The sequence below is a fragment of the Populus nigra genome, chromosome 15 (assembly GCF_951802175.1).
Source record: "Populus nigra chromosome 15, ddPopNigr1.1, whole genome shotgun sequence".
Lineage (NCBI taxonomy): Eukaryota > Viridiplantae > Streptophyta > Magnoliopsida > Malpighiales > Salicaceae > Populus > Populus nigra.
The window spans coordinates 12,387,961-12,409,106 of record NC_084866.1 but is presented as its reverse complement, the minus strand read 5'-3'; the positions used below and the strand labels follow the sequence as shown (position 1 = coordinate 12,409,106).

The 21,146-nt window shown below is 31.2% G+C and overlaps 1 protein-coding gene across 1 annotated transcript; it reads left to right on the top strand.

The window, feature by feature from the left end:
- The first annotated feature begins 9,122 nt into the window (after positions 1-9,122).
- Positions 9,123-13,135, top strand: LOC133674187 (uncharacterized). The gene is made up of 5 exons (XM_062095201.1): positions 9,123-9,786; positions 10,810-10,846; positions 11,066-11,302; positions 11,396-11,443; positions 12,530-13,135. The coding sequence occupies exons 1-5, from the start codon at positions 9,488-9,490 to the stop codon at positions 12,782-12,784; spliced, it is 876 nt and encodes a 291-aa protein (XP_061951185.1). The 5' UTR covers positions 9,123-9,487; the 3' UTR covers positions 12,785-13,135.
- The last annotated feature ends 8,011 nt before the right edge of the window (positions 13,136-21,146 follow it).

The following is a 21,146-nucleotide window of genomic DNA, read 5'->3' as shown; positions in this document are numbered from 1 at the left end:
CAGGGTCGTATCAATTGCAATTACTTCTTGGTAGGTTTTGTTTTGTTTCTACAGATTTCTAGACTCAACATTAAAGGTTCTTATAAGAAACTTTGCCAGCCCTCTTGTTTTCTTGGTCTAGCTTGGGCAAAGCTAAATGTTAAGGAAAGGGGCAACTGTCTCCCTTAATTTCTAGACTCGACATTAAACGTTCTTATATATATAAAAAAAAATTGTCCTAATTTGGCCCCTTTTCATTGTTCTCCTTTGCAGTTTTCTCATGATTTTGAGACAATTTAATCGCAAACCAACATAGAGATGCAAAAATAGAATTGCCCCTAGAAACAGTAAATCTGTTTAATTAGTGGCTTATATATCCATCTTTAATAACTTGCTTAAATAATTTTTTATAATTAAATGATAGAATAAACATATATGTAGACAATTAATTTTAAAATTAATTGTTTATAATAGTGTTTTTCTTATTTTGTTAAGCCAGGTGATATTTTATAGTACTTTTTTAAATAAATAAGTATTAATTATTAATTGTTTCCATAAAAAGTATGAAGAGGTGTTACAAAAATTTATCTTAAATTTATTATCCTCTCTATTTATAAATTAGATGACCACATGAGAAAATAAATTTGAAAAGGTGTAGGTTGAAGAAGACTTTGATTTTGATCCGAAAGATATATGTAACCTTAAACCATGGTCTTAGAGATCTACAAATATAATATCTTAAAGTACACAAACTTATCATGGCTGAGATAATTGCAATTTTACTACACCTTCTTTTTATCAATCTACCACATAGACATTTATTTTTCTCATTTCAGTATATATATTGAGTTTTTCAATTTCACCAAAAATAGAATTTTCAAATTAAAATTCATTTTTGTTGGCCAATGCAAGAGATATTCATACTAGTTGTTGGCCAAGAAGAAGATTTTTTTAAAATGAGATGATCAAATATTTTTTATAATTTATTTTATTTTATTTTTTTATATATCTCATTGTATGACTGTATAAACTTGACCTAATTGAATGTAATATATATTATCAAATAATAATATCTTTTTTCTATTTAAATTTCTTCTAATCACAGCTGTATTTTATGATTGCTTAGAGCTCTTGGCATTGCGGTCTTAGCCATAATTCTTTTTACTGGAAGCATTTCAGAATAAATTGAGAGGTTATCTCAAATCAACTATGCAAAGTACTGGACGAATTGATCTTTCTCAAAATAATCTTTCTGGTAATATTATCCCTTGCCTTAGATCTAGTAGTGAGTACTTTAGGCCACAGAGAGGCGTTTCAAATTATATTATGGCCTCCCCTCCAGCTGAGTACGTACAGGATCAGCTGGAATGGTAAGCATATCTTATCTCCAAGCATGCTAAATTACGGGATCTCGCCTTTTGTTTCTTTTCCCTTCTAATTGCTTTTTAATTTAATAATTTCAAAATCTTTTAAATCCCACTTTTTGTCATAAAAGCTCTTATTGTTTGTCTTACATTTTTCTTTGTTGTTTGTCTTGCTGCTCAAAATTATCAGATTCTATAGACTTACCTGCGTTAGTATAACTAGCAAAATTACTTCGAGACAAGTTGTTAAGGAAAAATTGGTTGATTTTTATGACACATTTTGGTCTTTCTTTTCAGGCCTTGGTTCTAACTTGAATGGCGTGGGAAAGATTGGGTGTCTGGAGGTGGCGACCATGGTGATCCGGGCAATGATCTTGGGTTCAGCTGCTTGTAGTAATAAATATATGTGCTTTGATAGATCAATAAACTTGGGCACCATCCCTTTCCACAAAGTTTCTGAATGTTCCTTGCATTGACATGATTGCTTGTGCAAGGTAGCTTGATGCAATTGATGCCTGGAGGAGCTCGGTACGGAAAGGGAACAAAAGCATCTCACGTACGTGAACATGCAAATTATTAACCTCTGTTACAAAATACTATATGGCCTCTATGATGTTTACAAGAGCACCTTCTGGCGCAAACACACAACGTGCACTTATTCGTCTTATATTATCGGATTCTACTTTACCCTACCATGCTTGCTAAAGTATCTTCTGGCACAGAACTAGCACAAGCCATGTCCCATGTAAAAGAGTAGTGTTTGGTCACATGCATAAACAGCTAGCATATGGAGATGGTCTTCAGAAAATGACTGTGGTTGATGCTAACAAGACTGTATACTTGGATGGGGCCATAGTTCCTCGAGCTCGAAGATTAGTTGTTGAACAAGGAACCAAGAACACTAACTCTATGAATGACGAAACTCGAGTGTTTTCCCCCGAGTCTGCAGGCACATTGCGAGCATTCACTTCATTGGAGGTTCTGGAAGGAAGAGTGGATAAAATTGCAGAAACATGGGTTTCTGTTATTGGAGATGAGACCGCTTTGGAAGAGGAGCATGTATTGTTTCAACATGGCAATTAGCTTTCTCTGCAGTTGAATCTGCTACGGAATAGTTGGTGCTGTGTGGAACCCAGCTCTTGCGAATCGCTGTGTGTTGCTCCCTAGCAAGATAGACAGTGCCTTTTGTCACCGATTCCATGTGAATAATTGTGTATCCTTTGGTGGGCACATGTACTCGGTTGCAGATTAAATGTATTTCTCCAGTGCTGGCTTTGACACTGACTTGATCCTCACCTGCAGCTTAAAATAGGAAGCAAACAGTTTCTAGTTTGTCTGAACTTCAAATGCTATTTTCAAAACGTGGATTTATTGCCTTCACATAAATACTCTTACTCTCTGTTTGATTCTTGGATTGCACAGGGATCGATAGAGTTTTTCACAGTGTTCATTTAGCGCTGACAGGAGTAAATTTCAGGGGAAATTTAAGAATATTTTGTTACTTTCCCAGTACAGGAGAGGTGCGGAAAGGGAAACCTTTCTCGGAAACAATTTGAGCATAACAAACTCTTAATTGCAATCTCTGCTATTTCTCCCTTACAGTATATTTTTTCAGCCCCGTTTTAGGAGAGTTGAAATCATCATAAATTTGGTAATTTTAATCCAGAAAACATTTATGATCCATGTACTTAAACTGTTTTCTTTTTTAAAAAAAAGTTATGTGAAACGTCACAACGAGATCACTCGTGTCACAATTTCCAGAATCTTTTATTCTGTTTGGCATCTCAAATTCATGAACAGAAACACAGAATTGAGAATTCTATGAATGGCTCTCCTGGGAACACTAAAATGACTCCCTTTCTTTAGCATTTTTAATCATTTCATTGTAGTTGTTAAAATCAACCCGTTATCTAACCTGGTTGAGGGCCGAGTTGCCCTGTTAATCACAAGATAAATAAATTAACTTAGTTTAATTTTAAAACAATATTATTTTAAATAATAATTAAAAAAATAAATCTGGGAGTTTATCCAACCAAGTTTCACTTAGGGTTTTGTTAAGTCAATTAAATTATAGGTTGACCCGTTAAGCTGCTCGAGTTTATCCAACCAAATTATTATCTAAAAATCTAAATATCATGGGTGATTTACTATAATTTAATTCATAGTAAAATGTATTTTATGCTACAATAAAATTATTTGTGTGCTTTTTTATTAAAAAAAATTGAGAATCTTGAAGTGGAGGTGTTGATTTCTTTTTTTCACGGTAAAAATATTCTGTTATCCTCAAAATCAACAAAATATTTAACTATATATTTTTTTAATGTTATGTGAAATGTCATAACGAGATCACTCATGTCACAATTTCCTGAATCTTTTATTCTCCTTGGCATCTCAAATTAATGAACAGAAACACAGAATTCTACGAATGGCTCTCTTGGAAACACTAAAATGGCTCCCATTCTTTAACTTTTTTAATCATTTCATCTTAGTTGTTAAAAACAACCGGTTGTGTAACCCAGTTGAGAGCCAGGTCGCCATGTTCATCTCAAGATCAACAAATTAACCTGAATTAATTATAAAACGATGTTGTTTTAGATAATAATTAAACAAATAAATCTTGGACTTGACCCGATGAAGTCTTACTCGGGTATTTTAAGTGAATTGAATTACAAGTTGACCCGCTAAGCAAATCCAAATCTATCCTGCTTCTAGTTAACGAGACATTGGATTTACCATTCAAATCTAAATTTGTTTCTCTATCATCTTCAATGGACATTCTGGCAACCAGATGGACCCATTATTGGCCAACTATTTACTGTGCTTCACGTCCAGTACACCTTTCAAGAAATGTCCACATTCTTTTGCCACCCAATCATTCCCGCCCACAGCTGTATGGATATTGAACGCTCTAGCTTCGATCCTAACGAGTCGGATCTTGTTGGGGCCTAAATTGCCTTCCACGGCTTCTGGTCCTAAAAGGGATGGATACACATAACAAGAGTTTCCCTCTGCCTTTGGTCCATGAGGTCGACCGATCTTTCTTTCTCCAGGGAGATACTCCTGTTATTTTCATCTTTCTCACTGAACATGCTTTCTCGTATATCAAAAGATTGTGTTTTAATATATAACTTAACCTTTCAGATCTTGAGTTTATTTTTTAATAATTACAAGTTTGAATCTCTTTTGAGTCATTGAAGATTTACATGGTCGTTAATTTTAAAACTCTAAAAATTAGTCGAAGTACATAAAAGTTGATCCAAACATAATGTGTATAAAAAAAAGATTGTGTTTTAGATTAGACAGTGGAAGCTTTTTTTTGTTTCTTAACTTCTGGGATTTTGCATATGAAATGAATTTTCAAGTCAATGTTTCGGAGCCTCGTCAAGAATTATCGGAGGCTAGATAACGCCTGCTAGCTGATCATGTATTTGTGGGCTAATTAAGAACCCATGCACTCGGTCACATTTGCTCTACAAGCATATATTAAATCTTGAGATATTGAAGGAAGTCGCAGCACATCACCTGGTCTTGGTATAATTTTGTGGGCAAAGTTTGTTTTTTCAGCAGATTTCTAAACAATTGTCTTTCTATGTGCAAATATAGTATATTACTTCTTTTTTCTTTTCTTTTCTTTTTTTTTTATTTTATCTTTGGTCATCTTTTAAGACCTAGGTTTCTTTTCTTTTTTTAGGGCACCAAAATCCAAGAATTCTGTGTTCTTTTTGACCCAGTCTTTGCCTTTGGACCGAAGTGTTTTAAAAAATTGGAGAACCTTTGAAGAAAAGCTATGGTGGAGCTATTTAATTCAGTTTACTTCATAAACTAAGGAACTGCTGGATGCTAGTAGTCGCCTTTGTGTCTTGTCAATTATGAGATCCAATCTGAAAACTTGAAAAAGGGTTTGATATACCATGTTAATTTATATCAGCACAAAACACTGTAACCCTTAGATATTATTGTAGATAATGATAGTGAAATGAATATTTTATTTTTTATTATTCGGCCAAGGAGGTTAAATCTAGGGGTGAAATGGATTTTTCTACGTGATTTATTTGTTATTTTTATTTTGATTTTAAGTATGATTATATTTTTTTTTTCTTAAGAGTAAAATTCATTCAATATCCTTTAAAGCAAGAAATCAGAGAATTAGTTTCCGGATGTTTTTTTTTAGATTTCAATTTTTTTAGCATAATGAATTTGCTAAAATAACCTTGGTTTCAAAATTTAAATAAGCTTTCTTTGGAAGCATTTTTCTATTTTAAATTGAGGTTTTTTTGTTATAATAAAGTTGTTTGAGTAAATTAGTCTTTCACAATATTTTAAAATATCCTTGTTAGATGCGTGAGAGAAGCCACATTGCTTCGGCGGCGCGTGCTCCATCGTACAGAGGTTAGAGATTTGCTTAAGTCATGTCATTTGATTCCTCACGGCATCAACTTCCTTAAGCATTTAAAATTGCATAATAGTCTTTTTGGTTGGTTATATTTAAAGATTACTCTTATTCTTTTAATTGTTTAATTTTTTTATTAGTCCTTTTAGTTTTTTTTTTAATTATATCCTTCAATCTTGGCTTTTTGTTTTTGGATTTTTTTTAAATTTGATCTTGATTTTTTTTTTCATTTGTTCATTGCCTCTTCTCTAAACTTTCAATTGTTTTTAATTTCATTCTTTAATATTTTTTTATTTTTTTAGATTTGATCCTCATTCTCTTTGGTGGTTTCCTCTTTAATTGTTTTATAAAATTGATTTTTCTTTTCAATTAGCCCTTCAATCCAAAATTATTCATCCTCTATTTTTTTTTTCAAATTTAGTTCTCATTCTTTGAGTTTCTATTTTTTCTTTTGAATTCTTTTTTATGATTGTTTTTTTTTTCAATTTAATCCATTGACATTTGATTTATTAAAAATTAAATCTTATGGTTTTTTCAGGTTTACTGCTTCCAATCAAATAATTCAGGACATGGGTTTTAAAGGTTAACACGAGTTGATATAAATTTTCTTGCTTATTTTATTTTTATTTTTATCATTCAGCATTGGTTTTTCTTATTTGATATTGTTTTTTTCCTTTATTTAAAACATGCTTGCATCGATTGAACATTATTATTTTTTCTTAGATTTTTTTTATCCGACCCGCGGCAGAGCACGGGTCATATAGTTGGTATTATATTAAAGATAATTCAAAACAATGAACTTAACTATATTTAAATTTGAATATAATTTATAAATTTAATTTTAAAATAATTTTTAATTAATTAAAAAACAAATAATAATGGAGAATTTTAAAAGTTTTAGTTAACAAACAAATACATTAGTTTGCATGTGTGTACGTAACATATTTAAAATCTAATAAGAGAAGGCAATACATAGAGATCCGTATGAAAATTGGTTAAATAATATTTTTATTACTATCATGTAACTAAATAATTAATTTATATGTTTGTAGATGACCTATCCTAGCTCACAAGCAAAGTTCTTCAATCACTTTTTTGGAATTGGAATTTGCATTCTTCAAGCAATTGACAAACATTATCTTTATCCCTTTCATGATTCACCTTCTCTCCATGGATGTTCATCATTTGGTGCCCTTTCATGTTTTTTCACTTTCAATTTTTAGGGATGGATTCAGCTCCCCCACCCTCTTAAAACCTAAGGTCCCAACTCAAGGAGTAGACAATTATCCTCACAAAAACTTGCATTTCCACCATTCTCTACTGAGCTTTTGGCCATTAAAAGCTCCATTAAAGCTTAAAGGAGGCTTTAAGGATAGCTGGAGAGGTAGTAAAGTGTAGGGTTAAACATTGAATGCTGCAAGAAGGCAGTTGTTACAGAAATGAGTGAGATTCAGGGGGGGAAAGAGAGGGTAATTTAAGGTTATGTTTGGTAGCATGGATGTTTAGTTTTAATTGTAAAGTTATATTTAATGTCAAATACAGATTAAAAGAGTGTTTTTTAAAGTATTTTTTATTTAAAAATATATTAAAGTAATATTAATTTATTTTTTAAAAATTATTTTTAATATTCATATATTAAAAATATTAAAAAATATATTTTTAAAACACTTTATCACTTATGTGTCATAATGTTGGAAGCACATATACACAGGCTGAGTAAAGCAAAGCTAACGAGGGAATGTCTGACTCTGACAATTTCTGACCCTCAACCTATCTCTATATCCCCAGCAGCCTTTGACCAAATCTTAGCCGTCCATCAGCCATGCTTTAGATTTACTTCTCTCTCTCTCTCTTCCATTTTTAATTTTTTATACTCCTTCCTCTCCAATTTTGAGTTCTTAATCCTTTGAAGGGCACTTGTTTTAGGTGACCTTTATGGATAAATGGCGGTCTCACACAAGTATATCTTCTTTCTTCTTTAAAAAGACGGATCTGGCCTTCGAATTTGTTTTTGCGGCATACTCTTAACTCCTTTTTTTTAATGTTTTTGAAGTGTTTGGATTTGATAGTTTTAAAAATAAATTTAAAAAATAAAAAATATATTATTTGATATGTTTACAAATAAAAAATATTTTAAAGATTCATTACTATCACAATACACAACACTACTTTAAAAGGAACGAACAAAATCATTACTGTTACTTTTAGTAAGATCACCTTTAAAAACCTAATTTGAAATCTCAAGAAGTAAAATATTATTTGGAAGTATGGTTGTGGTTTTTTTTTAAAATATTTTTCATGTCGAAATGTATTAAAATGATATATTTTTTATTTTAAAAAAAATTATTTTTAAGATCAGCGCATCAAAACGATTTAAAACATACAAAAATACATTAATTTTTAACAAAAAAAATAATTTTTTTATTAAAACGAGTGCCATTGCATTTCCAAACACTCTCAAATAACTAATGCAATTATTGGCAATTTCGTTAGCCAAACACAACTTAGTACTCCATGCTGAAATCATGAGCACTTCTATACACGTACATGGAATCCTAATACTATATTGGATTCTTGAGACAATCCTTCTTTTCAAGCTGGCAATAGACTACTTGAATGGAGTTTTTTTATTGAATCTCTGGTTCGTATTTTAAGAAAATAGATATTCAATTTCAATGTAGCAACGTATTTATTAAGATTTAATATTGTCATTCGAAGATTTCAAATTCAAAGTCAAGGATGGTGCAACCTAAGCATGTAAACTTGAAATCTTCATCATAAAATTAAAATTTTGGATTAAACATGAAAATAATAATTAAAAAAACCTATTATGCATTGTCAAATTTTTTTATATTTGGTTAGCGTATCATATAGAAAAGACAAATATAGAATAGATAAAAATGTATCTTATTAGATGGATGAAGAAGGAAATATAAAATAAATCTGATAAAAAAAACAAATATTCATCCTTAAAAGAATTTATTATCAATTTGAGACAATTTTTTAATAAATTTATGCATTTTTATAATATAAAAAATATAACCAAATGTTTTAGTATGTGTTTGATATTGTGTTTTTAATTGTGTTTGAATACATTTTAAAAGAGATTTTTAGTGGTTTTTTTTATAATTTTGATATAATAATATAAAAAATAAAATAAAAAATTTAAAATATTATTTTAATATATTTTTCAACTAAAAATATACTTTTAAAAAACATTATAGGTTATCAAACACATGTAATTATATTATATTTTTTATTATTATTCTTCACATGAAGACAACGAAAGGCCAGAAATGTCCATCTGTAAAATCATCTCAAAACAAGGGGCATCCAGTCAAAAATAGAAAGGAAAGTTCTCCCACAGATAATGACTCCATCATCATCATCATCAATAACTAAACTACATTAACCAAACAAAGAAACATCTCTCTCTCTCTCTCATGCTATGTTCCCTCAAAATCCTTATTATTCATTTTTATAGGTTTCTGTTCCCTCCTCCACCACCACCGCCAGCAGCTCACCCTCTTAGATCGGATCCCTTCACATTAACCTGTAAACACCATGACTAAAAAAACAAAAAGTTCAACACTTTAACCTCTGTTAATCACCAAGACAATATTAACTCACACCCATTCTTTGTCATCATAAAATTAGTGCGTTTGCTTTGTTTTCTTCTGCTCTGCTCTCTTTGTTTTATTGTCTTTTCTTAAATATAAGAGTACAAGGAAGGTACAACGGTGTGCTGACATAAATGGGAAATGTAACGTCAAGTGTGGCAGCAAAATTTGCTTTTTTCCCGCCAGACCCTCCAACGTATGATGTGTTTAGAGAGAGTGATGGGAGGCTGGTGTTACCAGGTGTAACTGCAGACAAGAACATGGAGGTTCATTTGTTGGAAACTAAACCTGGGAACAAGATTGTGGCCACGTTTTGGAAACACCCTTTTGCAAGATTTACAGTTTTGTACTCTCATGGAAATGCTGCTGACCTTGGACAAATGCATGAGCTTTTCATTGAGCTTAGAGCTCATTTGAGAGTCAATATTATGAGGTATGTTTTGGTGGGTATGGCTTTTTCTCTTCTTTGGATTTGTTTTCAGGCTTGTCTTAAATTTTTCTGGTTGTTTTGACTATTGATTCAGTACTTCTTTTTCTTGGGGTTTCGTGATTTTCTTGAAATTTAGTGCTCTTATTTGTTTTTGTTTATTTATGTATCTATACATGTTCTTCTTTGATGATTGATTAAACATATATGAATTTTCTTATTTGATGGTATCCTTTCTGGTGATTGATTAAATAAGAATATCATTTTGTGGATTTAATCTTTCTGGGCTTCTTTAGGTGGTTTGCTTATGTTTTTTGGTTTTGTTGTTGCCTTCTTTTTCTAGTTTCCCTTTGTCTTCTGTCTATGCAATGAGTTTAGCACCCGTTTGCTAATTATGATTTCCTTCCTTCCTTTTCTTTCGTTGTTGAAAAAGAACGGTGTCTTTGAATTGTGGATTTGCCATTTAGACCTTTTCTCTCTTCTTGTTATGAGGTGTTCCTTGTGTTTGCATGTTTGGAGCTATATCATCTGTGAATTTTATTAATGAAGGATAATATCATGTGTCGGTCTGTGAAAGTTGCTGTCTTTGTGATCATTATGTGCATTTTAATTTTCTCTATTGTGACCTTACAAGAAATCTAAATGGACTTGACACAGAGAGATAAGAAAATATATCTCTAGTTTTCTGATTTAAATACTAGCCCAAAAAGATATTTCCAGCTTTTGTCATGATCTTGCTGGAATTTGTAGGGTTTGAGTTGTCACTATGGCATCAATTCTCATTAACATGGACCTTTTTTGTCTTGACTTGTTATAATTTAGCTTGAAATTTCCTTGATTTTGTTCTGTGTGTTTGGTTTTGGGTGCATGCCGTGAGGGATGTAGGACATTAATTTTACTTGCAGTAACATTGGTATGCTTTCAGGATACAAATGCTTTTTTATGAAATAGCTCTGCCGGTTGCATGCTTACAATTGAACTTGTGAACTTTTGCTTCATTACTTATTTTGTGTTTTGCTGTTTTTGCAGCTATGATTATTCAGGATATGGAGCATCTTCCGGCAAGGTGAAGAAAATCTATAAGATCAATATGCATTTGTTGTTCTTTTTTTCTTTTCTTGAATCACACGTTGAGTTGCCCAGAATTTTCATGAAAAGGCTAATTTTTAACTAGAAAACAGCATCTAATATTAGCGGTCCAACTTCTTTTTGATCTCTCTCATACTGTCTTGCTAATGCTATGCTATGCCATGCCTGATTAATTGTTTATATGCATTTGTAACAGCCATCTGAGTTCAACACATACTATGACATTGAGGCTGTGTACAATTGTTTGAAGAAGGATTATGGAATAAAGCAGGAAGACTTGATCTTGTATGGCCAATCTGTTGGAAGTGGTCCTACCCTGCACTTGGCTTCTCGTTTACAAAAGTTGAGAGGCGTCGTTCTTCACAGTGCAATTCTTTCAGGCATAAGGGTCTTGTGTCCTGTCAAGATGACATTTTGGTTTGACATTTACAAGGTACCTTTAGCTTTGGGTATCATTTTATCTCTTGTTTGTTGGATAGAAATCATATTAGTTTTGTACTGAAGATTCTGTATCTAATCTGTACAGAATATAGACAAAATACGTCTTGTCAGCTGCCCTGTTCTGGTTATCCATGTAAGTCTCTCTCTTTTATTATTTTGGCCACCTTGTCCAGCTTCTTCACTTTGTTTCCACATTTTTTTTTTCCATTTGCATGTAATTCTGATTATGAAAAACGCATGGACTAAGAATTATCCAAACTTTTGCTTATTTACTTCTCATGATAAGACCACATGGCATTACTGTAATTTTTTTTCCAGTATTTTCTTACTGTCGAGAAATGTAGTCCATTTTTCTACTTTCCCTTCCAGACTTCCAGTGACAGAAAAAAAAAAATTGCAAGCTGTTTAATGTTCATTTTATATATAGCCAGAGCACAGAGAGCTAGTTTCTGTTTGAAGAATGGCAGATCCTAACAAAATTGGAAACACTAAGAAAGAAATTTAGGCTTTAAACGACTAGAAACTGTGCTTGGTTTCAGGAATTGGGAATGATTTTGGAAGTTAAAGAAAAATACGATGAGCGTTTAAAAATGATTTGGTTTTGACCACTACCACAGTTTGTTTTGTAAAAGCAGCTGATAATTATTTTTGAATAGATGACTGTAGTTATTGTTGCCATTGATCCGTACATGAGTAAATCTACACTTGATGTCAATGAATTTTTGTGTAAGACGCTGAAATATGCTTATTCAGGGAATTGAGATGAACCCAACCCAAGATACGTGGGGGTTCCTAGGACTTTTTGTCCTAAAATCTCTCTTACTAGGTGCCTTTGCCAGTTGACAGGACATGTTAGATGAAGAAGTTGGTTATGTTCAATGACCTTCTCTGGAATGATACTGCTCATATGGAAATATGCCGATTGAAACCCTGCATGCACAGGGTTCAAACCAATTGAAATTAGAATGAATGCCGTCTATTATTTTCTTTCATAAGTCAATGCCATTAACAGCTTCCTCTGCCAAGTTTACAAGCATTACCGCTATGCCACATTATTTATTTTGTTTATCTCTCAGTACCAGATACCATTTCTTGCTGATGATATGGTTGGATCATCTGTGACTATTTTATGTACTGTTGATCGTTGTTATTGGTTTCAGCTTCAATTAGTAAATTTTTGCTGCTATTATGGATGATATTTGCTGTTGAGCCTTTGCAGGGAACAAATGATGATATTGTTGATTTATCCCATGGAAAGCGCCTGTGGGAACTTGCCAAGGAAAAATATGATCCCTTATGGGTCAAAGGTGGTGGGCATTGCAACCTGGAAACTTACCCTGAGTACATCAAGCACTTACGAAAGTTTATAAATGCGATGGAGAAAATCTCCATTGTTAAACCGACAAAGCAACTCACACAGAACCCAAGTATTGAAGTCAAACACAACAAGTGCTTAAGATTTGGAATAAGGTAGCCAGTTGAATTTCAGTTCATCAAATGAGGTAGTTTTATTACAAGAGGACTCCGTTCCGAGATTGGATATGCTTGCTTCATGGACTTGCAATTGGTGACCAAGCATGTTATTGCCAGTATGTTTCTAAAGATCAGGAATTAATAGGAAATATACTTTGTTTGTTGCAGATCCTGTTCAGGTAGCCATTTACAGGTATCAAGTTTTTGTAACTATTCATAAGTGCTGTGTCGAAGTATTCTGTCAGAAAAATCATGAGAAATGTGCCTGGTCTGGATTTTCTTGTAAAATATAACAGCTGGTTTTTGTAACAACTATCCAGAGAATCAAATACATGGGTTAGTTTTGTTTTAACTCGATCACTGACCTGTTCTGTCTTCAATTGCAAGTCTCTGCACCTATAACATATAAACATCAGAGGTAGCATCTTCCTTGTGTACAAGTGCCCAAAGTCCTTGCAAAACGCTTTAGACACACACTCTTGAAGTGAAGGTCATCCATATTTCTTTGCAACGGCAATGAATCGAGCCCTGAAGTTCCTGGGCTTGTAGTGTTGCCGTTGCTAGTGCTAGTTGATTGTGGTGAGGAACATGGGGAGTAAAAGCTTTGGCGTACACAGATATTGCCGGAAGCTGAGTTCTTTTTTAATTAATTTACATTTTAATCGAGATTTAGTTTATTTTTTAGACGAATTTAAGTGCACGTTCTTCAAATCATGAAATCTAACAAAGTAGAGACTCTAGTTGGTTTCAAGGAACACAAAGCGCAAGTTGAGAGGATCTGAAATGCATCGCTCTTAACTACTCCAGGTTGCCTTCAAGAACAGAACAGCTGTTACATTGATTATTAGAGGACCACATAATATTATTGTATCAATACAAGCAAAACTAACCCTTAATTGCTACAAAAACATCTAGACTAATAGTCTGTGGTTGCAAATTGAAGCAGGGAAAAGAAAATATTCAAGGAACCAGCCTGATCAAAATCAAGGACAAGAAGTTCTGTCTCCTCCTTGTCAGTTCTAGGAACAAGTATCCAAGGCTCAAGTTCCAGGAGGGCTCAAACCCCCACAAGATAGTGTCCTTCATAACTTCTAAATTTGGCCCAACATCTTACCAGACCAAATGCTTCCAAACCCAGATAAGTTTACTTTCTGTATTTTTCTGGTCAATCTTGTTTTTCCCAAATTACAAGGGCCATCCTCAAACAGTGGAACCATCTGCTAGCCAGGGCAGGCTCATTATAGACTCTCTTCGATTCTTCTGTTAAGCCTTGTGCAAATTCAACGTGCTCTCTAGTTTTATGGCCAAAGAAATGGTCAAACTTTTCTTATATCTTCTTCAGATTATCAAGCAAGGAAAGGGGTTGAAGCAAATGTGCCATGAACTGACTGCATCAGTGAGATTCATACCTTTTTATTAAAGGCCTGTCCCATAAATAATTATTTGCTGTATGCTCATTTTCTTTGAGATTTTAACCTTCCCATAAGGCCCTCCCTCCACTCAGAGGTTAAATAAATAAATAAATACAAATATTTTTTTTTAATTGAGGTTGTGGGAGCCAAGAAAAAGCCCTTGTAATACATATTCCTAATGCCGAGGCAGAGATGCAAAATGAAAAAATGAAAAGTGGAAACTCATATATATATATATATATATATATATATATATATAAAATGAAAAAATGAAAAGTGGAAACTCATATATATATATATATATATATATAGAGAGAGAGAGAGAGAGAGAGATGGTGAAAATAAAAATGACATGTCTTTCTTTTTTAAAATTAAAATTATCTTTTTTTTAATCTTTGTTTTTATCCCTTCGACCAAGTACTTTTACATCTTTTTTATATTTATCAAATAAAAAAACAACCTTACAATATATTAAATTAATTAATAGCAATAATAATACAATGAACATCTTTATTTTGAGAAATATTAGAGCTTGGTTATATGCTTCCTTTCCCTCTCTCTTAGAGGAATCAAGCTTTGAATTATTTTGTTATATATATATATATTGGCCCACATATTTAGATTATAGATAATACATGTAAATAGGTACAAGTATTCTATGATGATGCAGCAATTATTGTCAGACAATTTCCAACAAAAATCTCTATCCTAAGAAATAAACAAAAGACTAACAAAAAGATTGAATGAGATGTTGGGAAAGCAAACACAATAGGCACATGGCTAATGCAGCCCCACTTGCCCTTTTTCATCATTAAGGAGAAAATTTTATATTTTATATTTTTTTATTAATATAGATATTCGAATTAACTTATATATATCTTAATTAATTTTACAGGTTTTAAAATTAACAATAATATAAATTTTTAATGATAATTATATTAACAATTATAAAACTAGAATATAAAATTAAAAAAAAATAATAATTTCAAACTTCTTATTATTGACCATCTACATGAGAGGTTGGAGAAGCAAACACAATAGGCACATGGCTAATGCAGCCCCACTTGCCCCTTGTCATCATTAAGGAGTTATATTTTTTTTTTTATCTTTAGCAGGAGCTGCTGTAGTGATTTTTGCTAAACACAACCATTGTTTGCTAATGGACAGCAGTTTTTTTAAATAGTTTATTGCTATTGACCTGCTTGACAGTTAAGGAAAATAGTTTCAGCGTGCTGACTTTCAGAAAGGCACCCTGCTTTTCACAAGGTTTCACGTGTATTCAAAATTCTGCAGACATGTTTACTTTTGTATTCTGTAATGTTTTTGTTTTTATGCCTGCGGTTTTATAAAAAAATATATATAGGTTTAAGATTATTATTTTAAAAAATAGATTTTTTTAAAATATGTTTTCGATTATAATTATTGTGAGATATATTTTTTTCATGTAAAATAAATAAAAAGCAAATTATTTTAATTTCTACAAAATCAATGTTTAAAATGTAATTATGCATGGAACTTAATTGAAGAAAAATAACAAAAGTTATTTGATCAACCAAATTGTTTTTTTTTTTAGCAGATGGATGAAAAATATAAATTATCACAATAACAAACAAACAACTCTAAATCTAATGCTTTAGATTGTGCACCGGTGGGTTGTATGATCTTGTTATAATAGTTATTAAATTCAATACAGGGTAAATTTCATGCAAGGCCTGAGTCATATATTAAGTATGCTAACTCAGGTTGATTTGGGTTATATAAGTTTTTAAAATAATAAAAAAAAAATATAGGTTTAAGATTATTATTTTAAAAAATAGATTTTTTTTAAAATATGTTTTCGATTAAAACTATTATGAGATAAATTTTTTCATGTAAAATAAATGAAAAACAAGTTATTTTAATTTTTACAAAAATCAATATTTAAAATGCAATTATACATGCATGGAGCTTAATTGAAGGAAAAAAACAAAAGTTATTTGGTCAACCAAATTATTATTATTATTTTGACAGATGAATGAAAAACATAAACCAGCAAAATAAGAAACAAACAATCCCTAAATCTAATGCTTTAGATTGTGCCCCAGTTACTTGTATGATCTTATTATAATATTTATTAAATTCAATACAGCGTAAATTTCATGCAAGGCTTGAATCATATATTATATATTAAGTATGCTAACTCAGGTTGATTTAGGTTATATAATTTTTTTAAATAATAAAAATAAAGTCCTTGAAAAAAAAAACAAAAAGTCCACAAATTTTAATTGAATAGATCAACTCATGTTTCTTGCTGGATCAAATCAAATCAAATTAATTTTTAAATAATTTTTGAAAAACTAAACCCAGGTTAGATACAGATTGATGTGTTCGAGTCTGGTAATAATACGAATTTCTTTCTATTATGCTGGATTCAAAGGACGTGTAAGAGTACACAATATCAACAAGTATTTTCTACGTCGATTAATGAAGTTGCCAGGTAATACGCAACTTTTACATTAACCTGATATATTTAAATGAATAATTTCTCAATGACGTTGACTATGAGATTCCACCTCAAGAAATCAAGGGAACGAGCGAAATATTTCCTTAAATCAGAGGACAAACCCCTTGAAGCGCCATGATATTAATTATAACATTATACAAATCTTTTCCAGGTCAACAGTAACTATTACTTCCGTAGATCGAAGGGCCTTTTCTTCTTCTTTTGAGAATATTGCATGTAGAAAGAAATTATAACATATTGACTAAGAAAGAGATAAGATTACATGTACATGGTATATCCACTTACGTAAAAAGTTTGAACTTCTTTTGGTAAAGTTTGATATTTGAAGCTTCATTATTGATAGATGCACTGTAGAGTTTGAAAGTTGTATTTGTCTCGATGAAATTTTTCTAATGATATTAGTAGTGTTATAATCAAGTTTTAATATATTTTTTAAGTTGGTTTTTTTTTTCCATCTCTTCTGATACGTAGTATATTTCATTATTTTTATAAATGTTGTTATTGAATGTTGTAATTATGTTATTTTATAAAAAATATTTTCATTAATATTAAAAAAATGGAATACTAATGGGAATTCAAACACATGATGATTTTGCAACTCCTTTTCCATCAATTTGATTCCAGCAATTGGTCTCCACCTAATCCCTTTGAGAGCAGCTTTCTTCCCAGCGCTCAAGTGAAAGGGTCCCCATCTTTCAACCTTATTTATGTCGTTTTTAAGGTTTATGTTGCTAGGTTCCTGTTGGGTGTGAAATGCAACAAAGGCTAAAAGATTCCGAGTGTTGACCCTTTTCTCCATTACTATGCCTGCTCAAGATCTATAGCTCTAATCTTTAACCTAGTTTGATCGAAATTAATCAATGCTCTACAGTTGAAGGGACACAGAACCTTCCTTGAAAGATCGAAGCTGATAATTAAAAATCTATTCTAAATTCAGAAGTTTCTATTGATTTTATATATGGTAATAATATCTGACTGTGACTGTTTGGTGCACACCTAGTCTTCTTCCGAACTTAATGCCAAGGCAATAGTTTCCAAACAAAAATATATTGGGGTGCCTTAAACCATGCAAGAACAATCAATCTCTGAAAGTGTTTATCTGGGAAATCGACAAGAAATCGGTCCTTGTCATTGCCGATGCATTAACACCATGTATGAGGAAATATACCCGAATTGATCAGTTTAAGTTTTTTTATTTGGTTTGGTTTGGTTTAATTTAAAAAAAAAACAATTTATTTGGTTGAATTTTTATTTTTTTATCAAATTCAAACCGAAGCTCAACCCAGGGTATGATTTTCAAAGAAAAAAACTTGTTGCCGTTTCACATGGGCTCAATAATCTTCGACAACTTGCAAATTTAGGTATTAATTTAGGTGTCAAAGAAGTGCCCATGCATTAAACTTAAATCAATAATTAGTCATAATTAAGTTGATTAATCAAGCACATGATACATGTCTAATATTTGTTTAGCTATGATCAAACCACTTGACGTGGCCCTCGCAGAAGTTAATTGTGATCAAGCCATTAATTAATCGTGACAAGGTGCTGATCGTGCATGCATGATTAGCGTAAAACTTCAAGCTCTATAAATTTAATTGCCTATGGACGAATTTTTACGAATTCTCTGAAGTTATTGAACGACCCATGCAGCTGTGTGTCAGATGTTTTCTTGACTAGTACACAGTCTGATCTTATGGTAGGTTGAAAAAAAATGGTTGATAATTAATCACACTGTTTAATTTCTACCATTATATACGAGGAATCTGATTATTATGATGTCTCCTATGGACAATTTAGGTTGAATAAATTCCCTAAAAATAATAATAATATTCCTTTTTAGGATAAAAACAATAAATAAAAAAGAAATAAAAATATATTTAGTTGAAGTGATAAAAAATTAAAAATTTTAAAAAATATATATTTTTATATTTTTAAAATAAAAAATATTGGAATGTGTGCTTCCTCTATTTTTTTATTATATTCGTTGACTTTTATGCAGTGAAATAGTAGGTAACCAAATGCTACCCAATTGTTTGGCTATTTATTTATTTATTTTTTAAAAAAAAAGAAAAACTCGCCTATGATCTTCTTAGTTGGATTATTAAGATTGAAATATCATTATTCAAATCATTTGAGTAAACTTGATTAATTATTTTAATTGATAAAAGGACAGCAATTGCTAATAGAATTTTTAATTGATAGTTTTAGAGTAAACTCTTATATTTTAAAATAGAAAATATTGGAATACGTGTTTTTTCTGCTTTTTATTATATTCGTTGACTTTTATGTGGTGAAATAGTAGGAAACCAAATGCTACCCAATTGTTTGGTTATTTAAAAAAAAAGAAAAACTCGCCTGTGATCTTCTTAGTTGGATTATTAAGATTGAAATATCATTATCCAAATCATTTGAGTGAAATTGATTATTATTTTATTAATTGATAAAAAGGACAGCAATTCGTGCTCTTATATTGTTTAATCACCAGAAAATGTTGCCGTCAAATAGCCCATTCTGCCGTACCATATCAGTGAACAAGAACTGGGGGAAAGACACCGACAAGTCACTGAAGAATAACTGAAAGTTATTGCAATGTTTTGTGAGAAATTATTGCATGATCAGAGGGTGCTTAAGCCCTTAATTATCAAATCCCATGTAGAATTCCTTCCGACGTATTTCTCTACCGTCAATTACAAAGTTTTCCGATCGACTAATTCAATATAATTGAGCTGGAAAACTCTTCAATAATATATCATTATCAAAAGAAAAACTCTTATTTGTAGAAGAAGAAAAATCTGTAGTTTAATTTCTCTTTTTTTCCCTACTACCATTTCTATACTAAACTTTTTGTTTATATATATATATATATATATATATATATATATATATAATTGATTAGATTTTACAGTCTGACATTAAAAAAAATTTATGATGATAAGAAAATAATTGATAATATTTTATTAGTTATTTTTTAGGCTCATATTAATTCAAAGCAAAAAGAAAAATGCTTCTAATTATGCGAATTGCACCATTTAATTTCTGAAAAAAAAAATATATATCAAACCATTATTAGGGACTGGTGAAAAGAATTTATTTCTATAATGATTAAGAAATCACAGACGTGGTTGGCATCCAGCAGCGCGCAGAAGATGCCGCAGCAGAGCATCGGCCTTGAGCTTGAAGCGGAGGGGCTGGAAGGTAACATTTCACGTGGTCCCCACAGGGAGTTACCCCAATTCCCAAAATGTCCTTGTCTCTGGGTAATCCTCTGATACCGAGCCGTTTTTCACTCGCAGAAAGAAGGCTGCTTTTCTATCCGGAGTGGGCCCCCCAAGAAAAACAGCAGCCAATGAGAATTCGAAACGTCCGTGGGTATCCGGGGCATGTGCCTGTGCCCCGACTCTCTCTCCTACTTCTCCCACAACAGCATGACAATGAAAGAAAAGAAAAGATGTCCTTTTTGGCAATGGGACATTCTGACCCAACCTATTTCGAACCTTTCCTTCTGTACCTTTTTTCTTTTCTTTTTTTTCTTTTCTTTTGTACCCAATTTCCCTTTTTTTTAACGGCTAGCATATTATTAGACCCGACACGCGTTAAGTTGCTCGACTTGGATAAGTTAAAAAAAAATAACTTAGAGTTAATTTAACTCTTTGATTTTATCAAAATATTTTAAAAAAAAACTTAGATTAAATTAGGTCTATGACTGAGTTGAGTCAACCTTGCCACTATTTAAAGTCAAATATTTATTTTTAAGAGAAGTTTCTCTCTTTACGTTTCTTTTTAAGAGAGGTTTCTTTCTTTCTTTCTTTCTTTTTTAAGAGAAGTGATCTCTTTCTTTACGTTTCTTCTCTTTTTTAAAAAAAATATATATTTACTATATATTAATTTATTAAAAAATGTATCTTTCTTGTACGATGAATTCTAAAATTGTAGATGAATGTTGTGTTAATATTCTGTTTGTTTTTACGTTTTAAAGGTGCTTTTAAAATAATATAAATTTTTTTTTGCTTCAAATTAATATTTTTTTTTATATTTTTAGATTATTTTGATACGCTAATATCAAAAATAATTTTTAATAAATAAACAAAATTATTTTGATATATTTTTAAGTAAAAATCACTTTAAAAAGTAACTGCAACCACACTCTCAAACAGGAAAGAGAAAATACTATTTTTCCATATAAGTATATTCTGGAAAGCAAATAACAGTTGTTCTTAGTGACTATTTGATTTTCAAATATGCCTATACATGATGACTGTTCAAAATATTTTTCTTTTTATGCTCATAAATAGAAAACTTTATGTTTCACATGAAATAAATAAAATAAATAGTGATATTATATTATTTATTTTATAATATTCATTTAAAAAAACACAGAGAAAAACAGCAAGGGGATTGGCATAAAATTATTGCTCTTCATTCCTAATAAGTATGGAGTTCTCAAATCT